This window comes from Dermacentor albipictus, chromosome 4, assembly GCF_038994185.2.
Source record: "Dermacentor albipictus isolate Rhodes 1998 colony chromosome 4, USDA_Dalb.pri_finalv2, whole genome shotgun sequence".
Lineage (NCBI taxonomy): Eukaryota > Metazoa > Arthropoda > Arachnida > Ixodida > Ixodidae > Dermacentor > Dermacentor albipictus.
This window is the reverse complement of record NC_091824.1, coordinates 52597180-52616703: the sequence shown is the minus strand read 5'-3', so window position 1 is coordinate 52616703 and position 19524 is coordinate 52597180. Positions and strand designations below refer to the sequence as shown.

The following is a 19524-nucleotide window of genomic DNA, read 5'->3' as shown; positions in this document are numbered from 1 at the left end:
TTGTGCGTTTGCTGGATTGCGAATCAATATCAATGGCACGTCCGGGGCAACATGCCGTTCCTGGAAGCCTACAAACACTCACCGACTACTGGTGGAGAGAGCACTATTGCGCTATTGTGCGATGAAGGCACGCGCAATTCCATCTGCCGATGCCGCTAAATAGAAATCTGTTTTCACCGATTTCAGGCACTTGCCGCCTGCTTTTTGAAAACTTTTTGCACATTCTTGAGACATTTGGCATATTCAAGAAGCATTCGAACAAGAAGCATTCCACGTTATATTTACCGAATTGGTGCATTTGTTTATATCGTCATTTACAGCCACAGATTGTTGCTAGCTTCAGATATCGTGAAAATAGCACATCACTGATGTATGATAATGCCCAGCGTTGCAACACGTACATATCCTCTTATATAAGCCACGTTGTTCCACTCAGAGTTAGAGGAAACCGTTTGGGCTAGTTGGTGCTTATTACACACTTGAGACGTCATTAACTAGCGTGAGAAAGACAACGGAAGAAGCAAGAAGTACATGGGACAGAACGGTAGATGGACTTCAACTTCAACTAGCCTCCAAGTCTGTTCCAGTCAGGGACGAGTCAATATGAGCTTGCAGAGCCGCGTTAACAATGGCGACTGCGAATGAGATAAAAATAGTACGGGCTGTTATTTCAAATCATCGCTTTCCCTTGCCTTAATCTTACTCGGAACAGGTGCGTTCCGTAAATTTTAAGCATAAGCAATCAAACCATAAAATCATAAGAAAACATGCATTGGCTGTGCAGTTTTCTCGCGAAAATGTGGATGCCATTGCTTACACCGTCGGTAACTGAGCGAGGTGGTTGTTTATGTTGCTCTACCAAATGCACCATCGCTTGCTTCCCAATTGACATAGCGGCAAACAGTGAATCTGTGGAAGAAAGAAATGTGTTAGCATAACAACATGTACAAGCCTATCCACCTACGTATGAATGGAACTGGTAGCCTTCGGGAACGGAGACGCATAGGCGTTATCAAAGCATCTGTCTCATCGCTTCCCACTCACTGTGTGCGCACAGTGCGAAGAGTAATTGTTTTCAAATCGCTAAGGGCAGCACTGGACTATCAAAACAGTTTGCTTTGTCCTAAATGCTTAGTTTTCAGTTCAGGTCCGCCGGCATCGAGTGGACGAACTCAACTGCTCCACTTGGCCTAACCTTGGCTGAGCAGGCTCAAGATCGGCTCAAACTTCATTAGCATGGCTGGAGAGGGTTTAAATTTGTGCATTTCAGCTTCGAAAGTATGTTTCAATTCATCTTGACTGTCAATAGTAACATATACAAGCGAAGTAAGACTGCGAGTCGGCCTAGTTGGAACAAATTCATCTTGAAACTTAAATCTTGAAATTCATCTTAAAAATAGTACGGGCTGTTATTTCAAATCATCGCTTTCCCTTGCTTTAATCTTACTCGGAACAGGTGCGTTCCGTAAATTTTAAGCATAAGTAATCAAACCATAAAATCATAAGAAAACATGCATTGGCTGTGCAGTTTTCTCGCGAAAATGTGGATGCCATTGCTTACACCGTCGGTAACTGAGCGAGGTGGTTGTTTATGTTGCTCTACCAAATGCACCATCGCTTGCTTCCCAATTGACATAGCGGCAAACAGTGAATCTGTGGAAGAAAGAAATGTGTTAGCATAACAACACGTACAAGCCTATCCACCTACGTATGAATGGGACTGGTAGCCTTCGGGAACGGAGACGCATAGGCGTTATCAAAGCATCTGTCTCATCGCTTCCCACTCACTGTGTGCGCACAGTGCGAAGAGTAATTGTTTTCAAATCACTAAGGGCAGCACTGGACTATCAAAACAGTTTGCTTTGTCCTAAATGCTTAGTTTTCAGTTCAGGTCCGCCGGCATCGAGTGGACGAACTCAACTGCTCCACTTGGCCTAACCTTGGCTGAGCAGGCTCAAGATCGGCTCAAACTTCATTAGCATGGCTGGAGAGGGTTTAAATTTGTGCATTTCAGCTTCGAAAGTATGTTTCAATTCATCTTGACTGTCAATAGTAACATATACAAGCGAAGTAAGACTGCGAGTCGGCCTAGTTGGAACAAATTCATCTTGAAACTTAAATCTTGAAATTCATCTTAAAAATAGTACGGGCTGTTATTTTAAATCATCGCTTTCCCTTGCTTTAATCTTACTCGGAACAGGTGCGTTCCGTAAATTTTAAGCATAAGTAATCAAACCATAAAATCATAAGAAAACATGCATTGGCTGTGCAGTTTTCTCGCGAGAATGTGGATGCCATTGCTTACACCGTCGGTAACTGAGCGAGGTGGTTGTTTATGTTGCTCTACCAAATGCACCATCGCTTGCTTCCCAATTGACATAGCGGCAAACAGTGAATCTGTGGAAGAAAGAAATGTGTTAGCATAACAACACGTACAAGCCTATCCACCTACGTATGAATGGAACTGGTAGCCTTCGGGAACGGAGACGCATAGGCGTTATCAAAGCATCTGTCTCATCGCTTCCCACTCACTGTGTGCGCACAGTGCGAAGAGTAATTGTTTTCAAATCGCTAAGGGCAGCACTGGACTATAAAAACAGTTTGCTTTGTCCTAAATGCTTAGTTTTCAGTTCAGGTCCGCCGGCATCGAGTGGACGAACTCAACTGCTCCACTTGGCCTAACCTTGGCTGAGCAGGCTCAAGATCGGCTCAAACTTCATTAGCATGGCTGGAGAGGGTTTAAATTTGTGCATTTCAGCTTCGAAAGTATGTTTCAATTCATCTTGACTGTCAATAGTAACATATACAAGCGAAGTAAGACTGCGAGTCGGCCTAGTTGGAACAAATTCATCTTGAAACTTAAATCTTGAAATTCATCTTAAAAATAGTACGGGCTGTTATTTCAAATCATCGCAAGTGGTTTTTATCACAAGTGGTATATGCACTGTAAATGTGCTCTCTTGACTTGATCGCGCAGATCTGTGTGTATTATATGCGCTATAGGTGTGCTCTGTTTGACTAGATTGCGCAGATCTGTGGGTATATAAGCCGGTGGTTCTTCAAAAATAAAACCAGTTGTTAGAAAGCGCTCGTCCTTGTGTTTCTTCTCTTCTTCGTCCCTGTTTGTTGCGCACAATAAGTTTCAAGATACAAGCGAAGGTTCAGCGGTTATCGCGCTGCCGGTGCGACCGCCGATCACGCGGGAATCGGTCGAAATGTATGATGAGTACGCGTATTCTGTGCGACACCAGCACCCGTCGCACTACAACAGCTCGTCCTCGTTGGTTGTGTCATTGTCTGTCAGGTATGATAGATTCGTCTCACCAACACACTGTGCTGAATAGCCGGCTAATATTTGACATCAGCGTCTGGTTGGTCTTGTATCCATACAGTTCTTGGTACCCTAAACGTGTACGTGAAGCGAGACACGCGCTGCGACTACTAGCAAGAGAGGGCCGGCGCTGTAATTCCTCGTCAGCAACGCAATTTTTTTGTAGTATTGCGGCCGTGTAATGGAAGGATTTTTAAGTAAATTTGTTAACCACCAATAAAAGGCGGCTGCTATATGGTTCAAAGTGCAACTCCGACCAAAGCGCTGGTCCTCTTCCTTTTTAATCGTGGAGTTGCAGACGCACGCTACGCAACATTTTAAGCACGGCACAGACGTAGAGCTGGTGTACTTGTAACGTGGTACACCGCACGAGTGTTTGCAACAGTGAGTGACCGGACGCTGTTTTGGGGGTAGGGAACGAGAGACATGCCTCTGAGATCGGGCTGCGCGCCTGACACATCAAAAATGCTTCGCGACGATTGCGAGAGGTCAGGGCGTATGCGGCATCACGTCGTAAAAAAGACGGATTAATGTTCTTACTGAGATTCGGTGTACGAACTTCCAAAGAATCTCGCGGTAATCTAGGATGCGCAAATCCGGACATCAAGGTGCAGCAGAAAAGACCGAACGTGATGATGCGTATGGCACGACGCAATATACAATAAGAAAACAATCATTCGATGAAGAAAAATGTGGTTATTTGACATTTCAACTCCGAGAACAGCGGTATTATCCAAATGTTTGTAGCTAATCCGTGGAAACTTCACCAGTATAATTTTGTGCTCGTATGTCATTAGTGGCGTAATTTCCCTCCACAGATCGGAGCGATCTGTGGTCTTTGGAGATTTGCTTAAGCTTGTTTTCAGGTTTAAGCAGCACGGGGACTTTAATGACACGGTTAACAGTCGTAATGAACGTTAGACATTTTTTTCTGGCTCACATAATTTATTGATTTGACTTTTTACAGATTGCTTTGGCTGCAGCGAATGAACGAACATCTCGTTTAGCCGTGGTAGCCGTAGCCTCCGTAGCCACCGAACTTTCCGTAGCCTCCATAACCACCGTAGCCGCCATAGCCGCCACCGTATCCACCGCCGTAATGGCCGTAGCCGCCACCGTAGCCGCCTCCGTAGCCTCCGTAGCCGCCACCATAACCGCCGTAGCCGCCGTACAAGTATCCGGCGAGGCTGGCAGCAACCATGGCAGCAAAAACGAACAGAGCAAGCTGAAATAACAGAAATTACGAGATGGAGAATGGTTACGAATCAGGTCAAGTACAATCGGAAGCAGTGTGCGTTATTGATCTAGTTGGTTATTTATAGCTTCTTAATTGTGCAACAGCGAAGCATGACGAGAACAAGTAGGTGCGTCTTCCTGCCTATGTGACCTTGTGTAGCTGCGCTGTCTTCCAGTTCAGAACTCAAACTCCAAATTGCCCGAACCGGCTTTGGTAGCGCAACGGACGAAGCCTTGTGCAGGTAGGGCGGATATGTTGTGTCGTTCACAGGATACAAGTTCATTTAGAGGCTGTACGTGATTGCGCGCAGTAATAAAATGGGTTTAACTTTCTACAAGACATCCGCCCGACACAAACTTACTCGTCCTACTATATTGGTCAATAATTGTGCCACTTGTTTCACTATATGGTGCGCTCAAGTTTGCGGAAATCATTGATGGTCTGGACATGCTCCGGCCAAGATATTTTTCCTCGCACATTTCAGCCTCCCTTTTGTCACTGCTTTACATCGTAAATCGAAAATTTTATGCCGTGCGCTACACTAAAACTTCTTGCTGGTGTATTATACTCGGTATGACTCCTTTACCAATTCATGCAAACTGACTTCTTCAAGGAATTGGCTTGAAAGTTAGTCATTTTTGTAGCTTTGCATAATTTACAAGTGTTTTCTTAACATGTGACTCGAGACCACTACCATAGGCATAATCTACGGCTAAACAAAGAAAAACCCCAGTCGCACAGGAACAAATAAATATTAGTAATGTTTACGCATCTGTTACTTTTCTACTGAACATTTAGGCTTATATCCTTCATAAAGACCGTCTGTCACAAAACACGCTCTAATCATAAATCCAAGGTACCGACAAATATCACCAGAGAGCGAATGATTGTATTTCGCCGTCCTTCTCTGAAGCGCAGTAGGTAGCGTCCAAATCTGTGCCTCATCGACAGCTCACCGGGCAACGCAAGAAGCTTTCGAATGCCATGATTTTGCTAACATGGATGTGCCGAAAGGGATCGCAAAGCCTGAAACGCGTTATCGACAACATGATGTGGACACCACCTAATACGACACGAGCGAACTGATAAAAAAATTAAAAAATTTAGACACTAGCCTTTTGTCTTGGAAATTTTGAGAAAGAGCAAAACAGTCATTTCCTGTTATCATACAATATTTGTGTTTGTTATCTTCAACCATAAGGCTTCGTAAAGTCCGGCTGCTTTATTATATGTACAATGCTACTTAGCTATATCGTTACTTTTTTACCGATGCATGTTTTTCAGTACAATGTTTTTATTTTCTTGTGAAGTATTTCCACATTAATATACTGAAGAGAGCACGGAATTTACATAAAAGCTAACTGCACCGACACCTGTGCTATCGGAAAGACAAACCTGTCTTTCGCGTCCATCAACGCTAATACGCTCGGTTCAATCAGCATACTGATTTGGGCAGATATCTTAGCTGGCCAACATGTGACATTTATTTACGTGAAGGGGCTCCGTATGCACAGGCGCTAGGCGTGCGGAGAACAAGTGCATGAACGTTAACATTTCGTTTCTCTACGCAACTGATTTTCCTACTTAAGAGTGTTCATACTAGTCAACTGCATTTTTATCTTATAAAAAATTAGTGGTCAGTGAAACCTTCATCCGACACCAAAAACTGCATCTACAAACACCTTACTTGCCTTGGACCTTTTGTTTTACGTTCTTCTCTGTTACCTACCCCTTTCATATGGCAACTTGTTGGTGCCTGTCAATACTCTGAGCTTTCTTTTCGGTAGTTGTGTTATGGCCGAACTGACAGGCAGGTATTTGCGAGCATGCCATTTTAGAGAAGAAAAGAATTGCGCTAGCATCGACGAGATCAGAGCGTACATTCGTAATTGCCACCGCGCTGCCCTGATAAATTGCAGTAACCCGACAGACTTACGCAGGCCTTCATTTTGACGAATGGGAGTGGTGCTGACTTCTGTCGATTGACAAGTCCTTTCGTTGCGTGATATCCGCTGCTCGGGCTTTCCGCCTTTTATACCAAAGCGGGCACCCACACAATAAGTGCGCGAACCGACCTCCTCCCGCTACACCTTCGCGCGTCCCCCTTTCCACTTCTCGTTATTTCTCGTTTCGCGATGCATTCGAAGTAGAGCGCCATGGTTATTTGTTTACGCGCCACAAAGGAGCGAGTGTGTCGGGTTGGTTTTCGCGAAATTACGAAAACACAGTATCGCGACCACGCCCTCCCAGCGCTTGCGCGGCTTCGAAGTCCCCCAAACGGGCGCGAAAGAGGCAACAAATGCAAGGTGACGTCACAGTTGCGTCGTAAGGGGGCACCTTGTGAAACGACGGACTTCGCGGTCGAGTGTGCTCGCGACGCGTTCGCTTCTCGCCGCGTCTCGGCCGTTGATGACCTGGTTTGACTGTTTGTTTTATTTCTCTTTATATGTACACCCGCGGCCACCCCGGCCTGCTTTATACGTTCGGGTGCATGCGCCACTTGGCCCGCAATAGGCGCACGAGGTCTCGAGAACGTCCAGTATGCAAAGCAGAAAGAACGTGCGCTACCTACGAAAAGGCAGCGGGAGAAAATTTCCGGCTTTTGAAACGCGAGTAATGCTACGATAAGAGCGCTAGCCAAACGAAATGAGGAGATGTGATTGGCCCTGGTAGTTTAATTTGCTTCCTCACTTCCTTGTGCTAGATAATTCGGTTCAGAAGTTGCAGCGCACTTTGCTGGAAGTGCTGGTATAGTTGTACTCAGCACTGACAAGAAGAAAAAGACCTGGATAGATATACATTGTGGCGGGTTGGTCGCGGCAGTACCCGTTATTCAGATGGGGTGATATAATTATCATCTGAATGCAGCCTACGAGCTGTGACTGAGTACATAGTGAGGAACTTGGGAATAATTTTTAGTCACGGGACGTACTTTAATCAAAACTAAAAGCATGGTGCACTACCTTTTGTTTTCAGATTCCGCTGCAGAGAAGAATGCACTGGCTACATCCTAAAGCCGCACCCACGAGCAAGTACTGAACATCAACAATTCATAGCGATTTAGGCTCGTATGCATACATGCAGTCTTCATGTGAAATGCTGTTTGTAATTGCTGGGGACAAAAATGATTCGTGGCAACTCTCTTCAATACGTCAAAATGTCGTCAGGACCTGCCTATAGAATGAACTGGCGGCTTTTATACTGCCTTTTTGCTAAGAGCTTTGCTGAGTCAAAAACTCAGATACGTGACATATGAAAGGGAAAACTGTCATCCACCCGAGTATAGTACGATGTTACAAACGAAACCTAGTATTGATTACTCAGAAACTCCTGCAATTGAAGAAAAATGTGGTTTGGTATCTTGTAGTGTGCGTGAGCAGTGCCAAATTAATAAATTATGGATTTAAATTTGCACTTATGATTGAGTGATGACGTCAACGATGATTAAAATGTCAAATATTTAGATTGTTAATGGTTTCGCCTTCTGTTTTCAAGCTTATTCTCTGGTAAAGCTTGCATGCTTATGAATGGACATACGAGGACATCGCGGAACTTCACATAACGTTAGTAACATTTATGCTGAGAAGTGCCTTTCTTTTTATGTGTTAGAGGAGTGTTACCTAATAACCTTTGTTTCAAGCACGTGTCGTTGTCATTTCTCTGCGAAGTAAGTCGCAAATTCGTGAACCGCTTTATCTCCATGACTAAGGAAAAAGAGAACCACGTGTTTTAAAAGGAGGCACAGCACGCAAAAGTGAACTTTTGTGCCACTCACTTGGTATTAATAAAAAATGGAGGATTTGTTTAGGACAATACTATAAGGCCAGGTGCGAGATTTCATTTTTATAGAAGGATGTTTGGCAGCGTTACTAGATTTCCAATGTTTAAGTGACTATGTTTAGTCGCAAAAACGATCGTCCTAAAATGACGAAAACTTTGGAATTCTTGTGCCAAATATTTTCTTAGAAAGGCCCAATCTATGCCACTGTGCAGCTGTATTGTTCAATTTTGTCAGTTTGTGTTTTAAAAAATTACATTACTGGTATGACTAGAAATTTAACCTCAACCTTGTGGCCAAAATTTCAATTTTCACATAAAAAGGGCGAAATCTCAAAATTTGACTCTAAAGTTCCATTCTGCGTAAAACTCTGCACCAAAAAGTACTTTTACGAAAAGTCTTCCTTTTCTTATAAAAGAACAATAGCTTTTGCAACCACGAGCTTTCGTGAAAAAAAAATACAAACTGAATAACACGGTTCCAAAATTGCTGGAATATGTCGTCTTATTCAAACTGCATCTGTCGGAACTAAACTTCTCCTACAGCCTACGCTGGCCTTCTTCAATTCGGCTTTGTTCAATAGCTAGAAGCTTTTCTTTTCCGAACCACTTTTGACCTGTCAAGTGCTTTTGCCAAGGACAAGCACTGCCTGGTGCTGGTGCTTCTAGTCACTGCGTGGAAAAAAATTGCGGAGCGATCGCATAAACAGCACATAGGAAAGCCAAACACGGTCTCCAAAAGGGGAGCTTGGGTTGGAGCGAAATGAGCGCTTAGAGAAATGTCGCGAATTCGGCCCTGGGCGAAGTGGTGCGAAAAATTTGCTGCAGCTATAAAGGAACAAAAAATCAAGAAGGACGATCGCTGCCTTGTTTTCACATTTTGCGTAATTCTTATCACTGCGCGCATCAGTCACCACGTTGTGTTCCTCATTTCCCTCTATAGCTGTTTACGAGCGAGCCGTGACGAATCCTCGAGCGTGGTGAAACTGCATAAAAACGGGACATTCTCGTTGGCACGGAGTGCTCGGCTTGTGGAAAAACGCATTTCCGAGCATTTATACTGCGCTGATGAAGATAAACTTTTTTTTTTTTGGGGGGGGGGGGGGGCATATTCTGGTATTATAGAGACACCTTAACCTGCGATAATCTGTAAACACAGTCATTCTGTCGGAATATGCGATAATTTTGCCCGTGTCCACTCTTTAGCTAGCGCTTTAGAGTTAACGGGGGCTTATAATTTTCAATTGCTCTGCATTTGCGGCATACAATAGTCCAATACGAGGAAGCAGGTGTACTAGGACGTACGCCCTCTTCTCTTACATAAAGAAACGCAAAGGAAGAAAAGTGGCTTGCCGGCGTCGTTGACCAAAGGGAGAGGGAGCTTGCACAAAGAGCTAGTCACGTGTTTTTCGGAACACACACTGCTCCTATTTGGGCTATACTAAACCCTTCTTTAAGAATTCTTGTGGCAGAATGCTCAGTGGAGGACTGTTTACATTTTTCATTGTGAAATAAATATTCCCGCCGGCGACCTGGTGGAGGTCATTTTAAATTGTTTAAGGGCTCGTCAATAGAAATATTTTTGATGGCGCTCCTTTGCACTCGGGGGCCCGGGGCTGCAGCCAGCCCCTTTAGCGGATGGGTTAATCCAGACCTGCATTTTCGCTCATATCACAATGGGGTGGACGCCATTTTTTTTCCTCCACCTCGCGGACTTCCACAGAACTTATTGGCAAAATTGGTTGGTTGGTTCCGCGACGCCGCGCATTCTCCTGATTCGCGAAGATGGTAGAGCGACCGATTCGAAAAGGGTTCGGTACAAGTCTCAAATCGCTACGAAGATAACTTTTCCTTTAACTGTGATGGTTTGTTAAAATCTTGGTCAGTGCCACCTGGTGCGTCTTTAGAGTTTAAAGGCCCGTCAGGGAAACGTTTTTTGAAGGAACTAACAAACCGTGGGGAGCCTGCCAGCGCTTGTTCTGCAGTATTTCGTTGTGTATCCTTTCTTCAGCCACGCTGTTTTAGTATAGTTCGAGGGATGCTTTATTAGGAAGAAACCAGTATTGGATTGCCCTTGTATCTTGGTACTGCGTTCCTGTGAATGACAGGTTTTGCTTTCCTGAACTCTACCTTGAAGGCTTGCGCTGAACTCGTTTGTCATATACCTGAAACTACGAAATTAAAAATAACTAATAGGGCTTTCTAGGAGTATTTGTACTTTCCACTTATTGAGCTAAAAAGGTGAAAGAGTAAATATCGATCTATTTTGATCCAACGGGGTCACAAGTCGGAAACCATACTGAAACCATATTGATACCATATATGCGACATATTGCATATGCCGCATTCATCGATGCCAGAATGAGGGTATTAGGAAGGTGGCGAACTTCGCTTGCAGTAGGCTGGATATGCGAGAAACGCGTGCCATGCCTTTGTTTTGGTTTCAAACAGGTGGCGTTTAACAAATTCTCGTTTTCCTGGATTATATGTCGCCCCCAAAGCCTGTACAACATTACAATGTTATTTGAACCGGCTACCATTTACCTTAGTGTTAGCTAATTGTCTCTGAGCGCGCAATCGTTTTCTATTTTGACAAATGCACTTCTTAGCTGCCAGGTATGTGCGCGTAATTCAGCTACGCCCGACTGGACACAATGAGCGTGTGCAACGAAATCTATCCTAACGTCGCAGTCTGGCCAATTCGTCATGGAACAGTTCTTCGCATACAGTAAGCGTGAGGTACGAGATTAGTAGTGCATAGGGGCGAGCAGTGTGCATATCCAACTCAGTTCCATCATTTGCTAGTTTAGCCGTGTCTCATGTTGCGGTTGTGCCGAAATATCGCGAGAAAAGAGTTGTAGCAAGAGGGCTGTCCGATGCGACTTGGGTTTCCCCAAGAGGGGCGACAACAATCGTTTAATGTATTTGTTGCCGTAATATATGCGATATAATTTGCTCGATTAATAATAGGCGGTAACTTTAGTGCCTCAAATAAATAGCTGACAATACCTTAGCAAAAACAGGCCAATTACGATCCGAGTATACTAGTTACCATATATTCTAGCATAACTTCGGGAAAGTTCTAATATGTAGCTGTATCGTGGTATGTGTGAAGAGGGTCTATTATTCTATTGGGTAATAATCTAATATCCTACTGTGAGAAAAGCGTGTACCTATTGTGAAAAAAGGTATACCTGATGACTGGATTAAAGCTCAATTATCAAAAAGTGCGCGTTGACGAAATTACTAAGAGGAGACACGTTTCCAAAACAGACAGAGAAGGGCAAGGAAATTTTATTCCGAAATATATTGCGCGTTTTGTACTCTTCTTCGTTTGCCGGCTGTTCGGGCGCTCTGGTCGCCGCATGTTGGAAGAAATTGTGTTGAGTGCATGATGAGCTGTTGGTGACTATCCATGGAACTTGCCAAACTTGCCACCATGACCGCCGTAACCACCTCCATGGCCATATCCTCCTCCTCCGTGTCCGAATCCTCCTCCTCCGTGGCCATATCCGCCGCCAAAGCCGCCTTTGTGGCCGAAGCCCTTAATTGCGACAGCAGTGGCCAGTATCAGGCAAATCACCAGCAAGCACAGCTGAAAAATGCAAAGCAAGGGGGATGTACCAGATATGATTATTTAATAATGAGCTGTTTCGTAGAGGACCAATTAAAAAAAACATCTGCATTGTCATCCAGCAAACTGCCAAAACTAAATGTTTTATTACATTTAACAATTTTATGTTTTTGGGTCGGGAAATTATTATGCTTACTTCTTCCAACTCATTCACTTTGGAAGTGCGTTTACGTGGAAGGCAGTTCGAGAAGCAGGGCTTTTTCACTCAAGCGCTATCACTCTTAATTTTGATGACTTAAAATTCATAGTCAGCAATAAAAAGGCGTCTCACAGCACACTGATAATTCGCCAGTACCGAAGCTTTAAACTTTTTCAATTGGATGCGAGATTTCGTGAAGCCAACAAATGATCTGTATAGTGCAACCATATATGTGCACTTGATCTCGCGCAATATTTCCTGCAGATTTTCAGGCGCTTCCTATTCCGAGTCATAGTGTCGTATCTTGTACTCATGATTGCTTTCACTGAGTAGATGACGTCACCTATAAAAAAAAAGAATATATCTAACATGCGCAGTTGCAGATGCCGCATACGCGCTGTTATTCATATACACTATACTTCAAAAATTATTCTAAAAATGGTGTTGGAGTCTTTATGTCTTGGGTCTGTGAACATGGCTGTTCTGAATATGAATGTTGTCAGGTCATGAACGCTATAACCAAAGTAATGATGGTGAAGTAGAAATATAACTTCAATTGACAGCCCAGAAGTGAGTCATGCACATGGAACCTGCCTCTTTTGGAGCCCAATAATAGATGTGAAATACGCTTGTGCTTTCAGAACGTGGTTTTAACTTTTGTATACCACCCCTAGTGTTCCAAAAAATAACTCTTTCAACTTTAGGGGTGCCTCACATAAGCATAATATAAGTTTGCTAGCTTGAGGAAGCGAAAGTTTAGAACTCCTTCCAGAACTTATGCGATCCGACAATCACCGGTGAGCTCACTGGGTCTGGTGAACGTTTGACAGGAATAAATAAACATCAGTGGTGTAATGAAATCTGCCAGCCTCAACGAAGTTTATGCAGCGACCAACATTTTTAAGTTACCCCGTTATCAGAAAGTATTTCTAGAGTACATTGCATAAAGCCATCTTGCATTGATTAAGAATACTTAGATTGCTCAAATGTTCAGAACTGCATGCTAATGTTCGTCTTGGCAATATTTTTTATGTATCGTCTTATGATTTCCTAAAGTTACCAAGAACTTGCTGACGCATTCGCCTTTTAATAACCCATGTAAACTTGTCCCACTTCAGGTAACTATACGTGCAATAAATTTCCGAATAGCCTATTCTAGCTGAAACGTGATGTTTTGCTGTTGAAAATAAGGGTTTTTAAGCTGCCCAATGCGGATTTTTTTCTCAGTGTGCCAGTTTCGCTGCATATGTCATTCTTAAGTCACTTATCAAATATACGAATTCAGCTTTCATATCTACAGCCGATGCTAATGCAAGATAATGGCTACTACAGGACATTCAACATAATTGCCGAAACCAAGAGGCATTCAAGAAAAATAAAGCGGGAATTGAGCAGAGTACACTGCCTAACACACTCAGTTACGAACTTGAAGCTTCGAGAAACTCACCACAGCCTTCATGATTATCCGTCTGCTTCTGCCCTGAAGAGTAAAGCTTCACTGTGCAACGAGCCAAAGAGCTGTTTTGTACGATGCAAACGGAGATGGCTCTATATATACACTGGACATGCAAGCGACAACGCGAGGTAACCCACGATGCGTAGGCTTTCGAGACGTCACATCGCGGCAGAAGCGCCATCACCGGTCGTCACTTTCCTCTAATGATAGTGGCGAAGCTGGGCTCACGCAAGGTGCTGCCTCTTTGTCGTGGAAGCGTTACGAAAGTGGAAGTTCCAGGGAAGAAAGACGACCGCTGCTAATGAATGTGGGCGTTACTTTTCCTTCGTGGGTATTCCGTTGCGTACGTTCTGCTTAAGTTATGGCTCCTGTCTGACGCTTGGAAGCGCGTGCTCATTATGGAAACACAACCCCGGTGGCACAAAAGAAAAGCAGAAAAGCTTTCCATGGAATGGCAAACAAGTGCATCATTTCTTTTCTTTCAACAAGGGGCCTTAACCTGGCTACAGTCACTGCGATCGCATGTTCTTTATTTTGCCACTTCAAGAGGCAATGGGACATATTGTCATCAGCGCTTTTACAGTGAAACCATTAGTGCGAGCAGAAGCACCGAAAAAATGTTCTGTGCTGGTGCTCGTGGTTTTCGGTAAAGAAAGAAGACTGGATCAGCCACGATGATTATATTTTGAATAGATATAAGCAATATTATTGGTGATGTACAGGCAGAGTTTGAACTGTGGGAGTTAATGAGGGGTCAAATGAAATAGCCCAACCCTCGATTTTAGACTGTTCCTAGGTATTCATAAACCATCAACAAAGTTTCACCCCTTTCCTGGGTGGACCAATAAAGGCAGAGATTTCATATTCATAGGTAATGGATCATTCTGTGTGTGACGTGTAGCGAAAGTTTTCTAGATGTAGGTTAATTATCAACTTTAAGCATAATCACAGTGCTCACTTTTCCATGAATTCCGTGCGATAGATAGAGCGTCGGGGTTATTTTTTAACAGAACATATTCTTTCTACGAGGGCGGAATCGGAAATTATTTGCTCCTATTCTTTATAAGCGAAAACAAGGTACATATAAGTAAGTACAAATATACGTAATATCCTACGTACCTTACACAATTTTTTCCGCACATTCCCCACACCGGTTTAGACATTTGTCCCATCGCAGCACTAAATTTGAGAAATGTTCTTGTTAGTCAGCGACGCATGCGGCTTTCCCGAGCGTTCATTGTCATGAAAGTCCTCACGGCCTTTTGCGAATTCACAACACCACCACCTCACACTTCTCAAAGGGAGACACCGTTCCCCAGACGTGGGCTCTATTTCCCTGTGGATTTCGATGGGCGTTCGTTCGTTGCTCCATAGAAAACGAATCGCACTTTGCTACTCGTACGTCAGGGATAGGTCAAATGCAACCGCCAAATTCAGCAACTGACAACAATTGACCGGTACGTAAGACCGGGCCGATCCAAGAAAGGTGCGCCGGTATGAATGAATATTTTGACTTCGCATTTAAGGTTCTATTTGGGTAAAAAATAGGGCCAAATACTTTCTGGTTCGCCCTCGTATGTGTAAGCTATCGTCCATGTGCTTGTGATCACACAATGTAGACAGGAAAAGAGAATTGTCCTAGAGGGCTTTGATTCTTCTAAACATGCACATTTCTTAAATTTTCCAGATTTGTTTGAACTTTTAGAAATGCTTACTAAAGTTTTTCAGCGAATCACTGATACTATGATAGAATTGGCGCTTGGAAGCGCAAACTGGTATATGTAGATATCTATATGAAAATGAATTTATTCTCTATCTCTAAAGTAATATGTTCAAGGCAGGATCAAGGTAAGTCTTTCATGTGGTCTCGTAGTTAAGAACAACTGTGTGTGTGGGTTGAAACAATATAGTAGAAGCATGAACCTTGAAATTCAAGGACTTCCGGTTGCATCTAATGAGGACTTAGGCAAGGTTGTTGCGGACATTGCAAAATGTCTGGGCACAAGTGTTACTGACGGTGACATTGATGTAGGTCATCGTGTGCCTTCGAAAGATAAAGAAGAAACCTAATGTTGTGTTAAAGTTCCTCTCAAGAACTGCCCGTGAAAAGTTGCTGTCAGCTGCTCGGAAGAAAACTCTCAAAGCAGATAGACTGGGATTTGATACAAGTGACCTCGTGTACATAAATGAGCATTTGTGTGTCGAGAACAAGATGCTGCTGGGTAAAGCTCGAAAGCTCAAAAAGGAGAAAAATTGGAAATACGTGTGGGTATCGCAAGGAAAGATTTTAATGCGCAAAAGTGAGAACTCTTCAATCCTGCATGTTACCTGTGAGGATGACCTGGCGAAGGTCGCTTAAGCGTTTTTCTTATCAGCACATGGACCACCAATATAGAATGTTACTTGACAACTATAACAACTGGAAACATATGAATATGACTTCTCTTGTTTGTGTACTTCGGTATAAATACTTTGACACTTTGCAATTTAAAATAGCTATTTACTGCTTCGTCATCTTAACCCTTGTTTCTGCCAGCGATGCTAGACTAACCAATAATGAGGTTTGTAAATACCTGTGTGATGACTGTACTAAAATAGTCTGTAGTGTCTTCTTCCTCGATGTAGATTTAAAATTTACTAACTCTTATGCCGTGCCCTGTAAAGTGTACAACTTGTGCACAGACGTCGTGAAAAAAATTGTCTCTGTTACATGCTATAAGTATGCCCATTGCAGTTTACATTGGCATTTCTTTTTTAAAGCTTCGTTCTTTAAACTCGTTTGGCTTCTTCGTGTGGCCATCGTTAATAGACTGCAACATACCACTTCTCCGAGATCATGGCTTCAGTGAACGCTTCAAGTTATGATCTCTTGACACCTTACGAGTTGAGTACACGTTATCAGACAAAAAGCGGTAACATTTCGTTTCTGCATCTGAATGCTCGATCAGCGCGAAACAAAAGCGATGATATATGTGCCCTTCTTTCCAGCCTTAGCTTTACGTTTGACGTTGTCATGATCTCTGAGACATGGTACGAAAGCCACTCTGATGTCCTTAATCTGCCTGAATACTCCCCATTTTTCCTTAACCGGAGCTCTAAGAGAGGTGGGGGGGTTGCGATGTTGTCGAAAAAGTTTTTAAAATGCGAATTACTTGACGATTCCTGTGTTGTAACCGACGATTACGAGGTACTTACCCTAAAATCTAATTCCTTGCTTTTTACTGTCACCTACCGCCCACCCAGGGGAAGCAGTAACAAATTTCTTCATTTTTTGGACGAGTACTTCAGCTGGGTAAATGATAATAAATACAAACTCATATTAGGTGGCGACTTGAACATAAACTTGCTTGAAAAGTCAACACTTCAACAAGAGTTCTATACTATACTAGAGAACAATGCATTTTTCAATATCATAAATCAACCAACGCGCATTAGCCCGAAATATCAACGTTACTAGACACCTTCATTACTAATGCATGTGATGAATTGTCAATATCCGGTGCACTGGCAGCTGATCTTAGTGATCACTTACCAATTTATTTAATTACAAATCACACAGTTCCCCCTAACAAACCTACAAGGTTTGCTATGCGTGTTCAAGACATAAACCAGACTACTTTACAAACGTTCTATGATAAACTGTCGCAAGTAAACTGGAGCAACGTCTATGAGGAAACCAATGTTGATGAAGCTTATGGTACTTTTATTTCCACCTAGAAGCAGCTGCATTGTGAGACTTTTTCATACAAAACAAGAGTGCGAGCTTTGAAGGCGCGTAAGCCGTGGATAACCAAGGAATGCCTTAAAGCAGTACGAATTAAAAACATACTTTTTAAGCGCTTTCTAAAAACAAAAGATATTGACGATTTGAAGAAGTTTAAGGCTGTGAGAAATAAAGCTAACAGTATTAATCGGCAAGCCAAAAGGAACTATATGAGTAACCAATTTAACGACGAAGTAATAAAACACTCCGATATTGTTTGGGGGAGGCTCAATAATTTTCTCAGCTTAAAAAAGAAGACTGTAGTAGATGAAATAGTCACACATGGCACTCACTTATCCGGTTCTCAACTAGCAGATGCTTTCAATGATTTCTTCGTGTCCATCGCAGACGGCACGCAGCCCAACCAATACCTAAGCAGCATGAGTCAAAAGGTTAGCGAAACCGCGTTTTTAACCCCTGTTACAACTAACGAAGTTCTGTCGGTCCTACAATCGCTGAAAAACAGTAAAAGTAAAGATATTGACGACCTCCAAATATTGCCAGCGAAGTACACATCGCACATACTTGCACCGATATTAGAATACATAATAAACTTGGCATTTTCCTCAGGAACATTCCCGAAAAAGCTTCAGGATGCCAAGATTACCATAATTTTTAAAGGAGGAGACGAAAATAATTTCTCCAACTACCGACCTATATCGATCTTACCAGTTTTTTCGAAATGTTTTGAAAAGGTTTTACTAGTGCGCATTACAAGCTTTATTAACAAGCACAAAGTCATATCAGCCTCCCAGTTTGGTTTTGTCGCAGGGAAATCAACAGAAACAGCATTATTAACCATGAAGGAAATTATATTAGAGTCATTTGAAGGAAAAGAACTAACTCTCGGGGTTTTCGTGGATTTTCCCAAAGCATTCGACTCCATAAATCACAACCTATTATTCCTTAAACTTGAACACTATGGATTTCGTGGCACATTCCTTCAGCTTTTAATAACATATTTAGAGCACCGCCAGCAACGGGTTGTAATTAGCAATTCTTCATCGCACTTTAGATCCATTCATTCTGGGGTGCCGCAAGGCAGTATTCTCGGACCTACACTCTTTAACATCTATATCAACGACATTGTGAATATTTACAACAGCGCTAAATGTATAATGTATGCAGATGATGTCAGCATATTTTTTAGGGCTAAAACACTTAATGACTTGACCTTAAACGCTAATGAAACTCTGCGCAAATTGGTCGAATGGAGTACTAAATCTTTATTGAAAATTAACGCTACCAAAACTAAAGCTGTACTTTTTAGACCTAAGAACAAACCACTAGAACACTTACCTACACTAACGCTTGGTTTTCAAAGCATTGAAATAGCGGAGTCAGTAAAGTGTCTGGGTGTGACACTGCAGTGCAATCTTTCATGGGACATACACATCGACAATCTGGTTAAAAAACTTGCAAAATGCACAGGCATGTTATACAAAGTCCGCTCTCTACTACCTCTGAGTGTTAGACTTTTAGTTTATAATGCACTATTTTTATCTTACCTTTCATTTTGTCATCTGGTGTGGGGTACAACCACATGGTCAAATACATATAGGTTACAGAAAATACAAAAAAAGGTCGTTCGTATCATTGCGAATGCCCCGTTTACTGCTCACACTCAACCTCTTTTCGCATCATTAAAAGTAACACCAATTAATGACCTATATAATTTATTGCTAAGTAAACGATATGAAAGAAAACGGAAAAATCATTACACATTCTTTGATGACACAGCTAACTTACGGCCCAAAGCTAATTACTACACAACACGTAACAACGACGTCTGGCATGTGCCATCCTTTCGTACTAATTACGGTCGTCATATGCTCCGGCATATAATACCAACTCTTCTTAATCGGCGCGATGAGCACTGAAAACCTTACGATACGGGTGTTTTTTACTGCGCACCTCCTTCCTCTTTTTTTTCTTCTCTTATTGATATTCTTCGTTTTGCATTCTTAGTGTTCCTGAGCGTTTCGTGTTAATTCTGCCGCCTTCATTTATTTCTTATTGCAAGAAGATGTTCACTAATATTTATTGAATATGATGTTTACCTATGCACTGTAGTCTTTTTTATTACTATTGTTCTGTCCGTGTTCTGTTGCTGCCGGTTTTTATGTACGGGGGTGCGCCCCTCTGTCAAGCCAGTCATAGGCTTTTGGGGTGCACCCGTAACATCCC

At 42.6% G+C, this 19524-nt stretch overlaps 2 protein-coding genes and 1 long non-coding RNA gene across 24 annotated transcripts in view; 1 reads left to right on the top strand and 2 right to left on the bottom strand.

Moving 5' to 3' along the window:
* LOC135909148 (uncharacterized) overlaps nucleotides 1-19524 on the top strand; it is a 758332-nt gene that overhangs the window by 634048 nt on the left and 104760 nt on the right. For 10 of the 22 annotated variants that reach the window (XR_011513880.1, XR_011513882.1, XR_011513878.1 and 7 more), the window contains one exon: nucleotides 7545-7600. The exons of 10 other annotated variants lie outside the window; for them this stretch is intronic. Coding sequence is in view for 6 of the 12 variants with exons in the window: in XM_070536944.1 (XP_070393045.1) it covers nucleotides 7545-7600 (56 nt within the window). In the remaining 6 variants the exon portion in view is untranslated. Of the gene's footprint in view, nucleotides 1-7544; nucleotides 8041-19524 lie in introns of those variants that run through there. 2 more of the 22 variants (XR_010566596.1, XM_070536946.1) reach the window with 1 other exon arrangement.
* On the bottom strand, nucleotides 4256-6635 carry LOC135909150 (neuropeptide-like protein 31). The gene is made up of 2 exons (XM_065440987.2): nucleotides 6505-6635; nucleotides 4256-4556 (listed from the first exon to the last, which is right to left on the bottom strand). The coding sequence occupies exons 1-2, from the start codon at nucleotides 6514-6516 to the stop codon at nucleotides 4335-4337; spliced, it is 234 nt and encodes a 77-aa protein (XP_065297059.1). The 5' UTR covers nucleotides 6517-6635; the 3' UTR covers nucleotides 4256-4334.
* LOC135909151 (uncharacterized) lies at nucleotides 11622-13802 on the bottom strand. Its single transcript, XR_010566607.1, has 2 exons — nucleotides 13566-13802; nucleotides 11622-11940 (listed from the first exon to the last, which is right to left on the bottom strand). It is a non-coding gene; the product is annotated as an uncharacterized lncRNA (long non-coding RNA).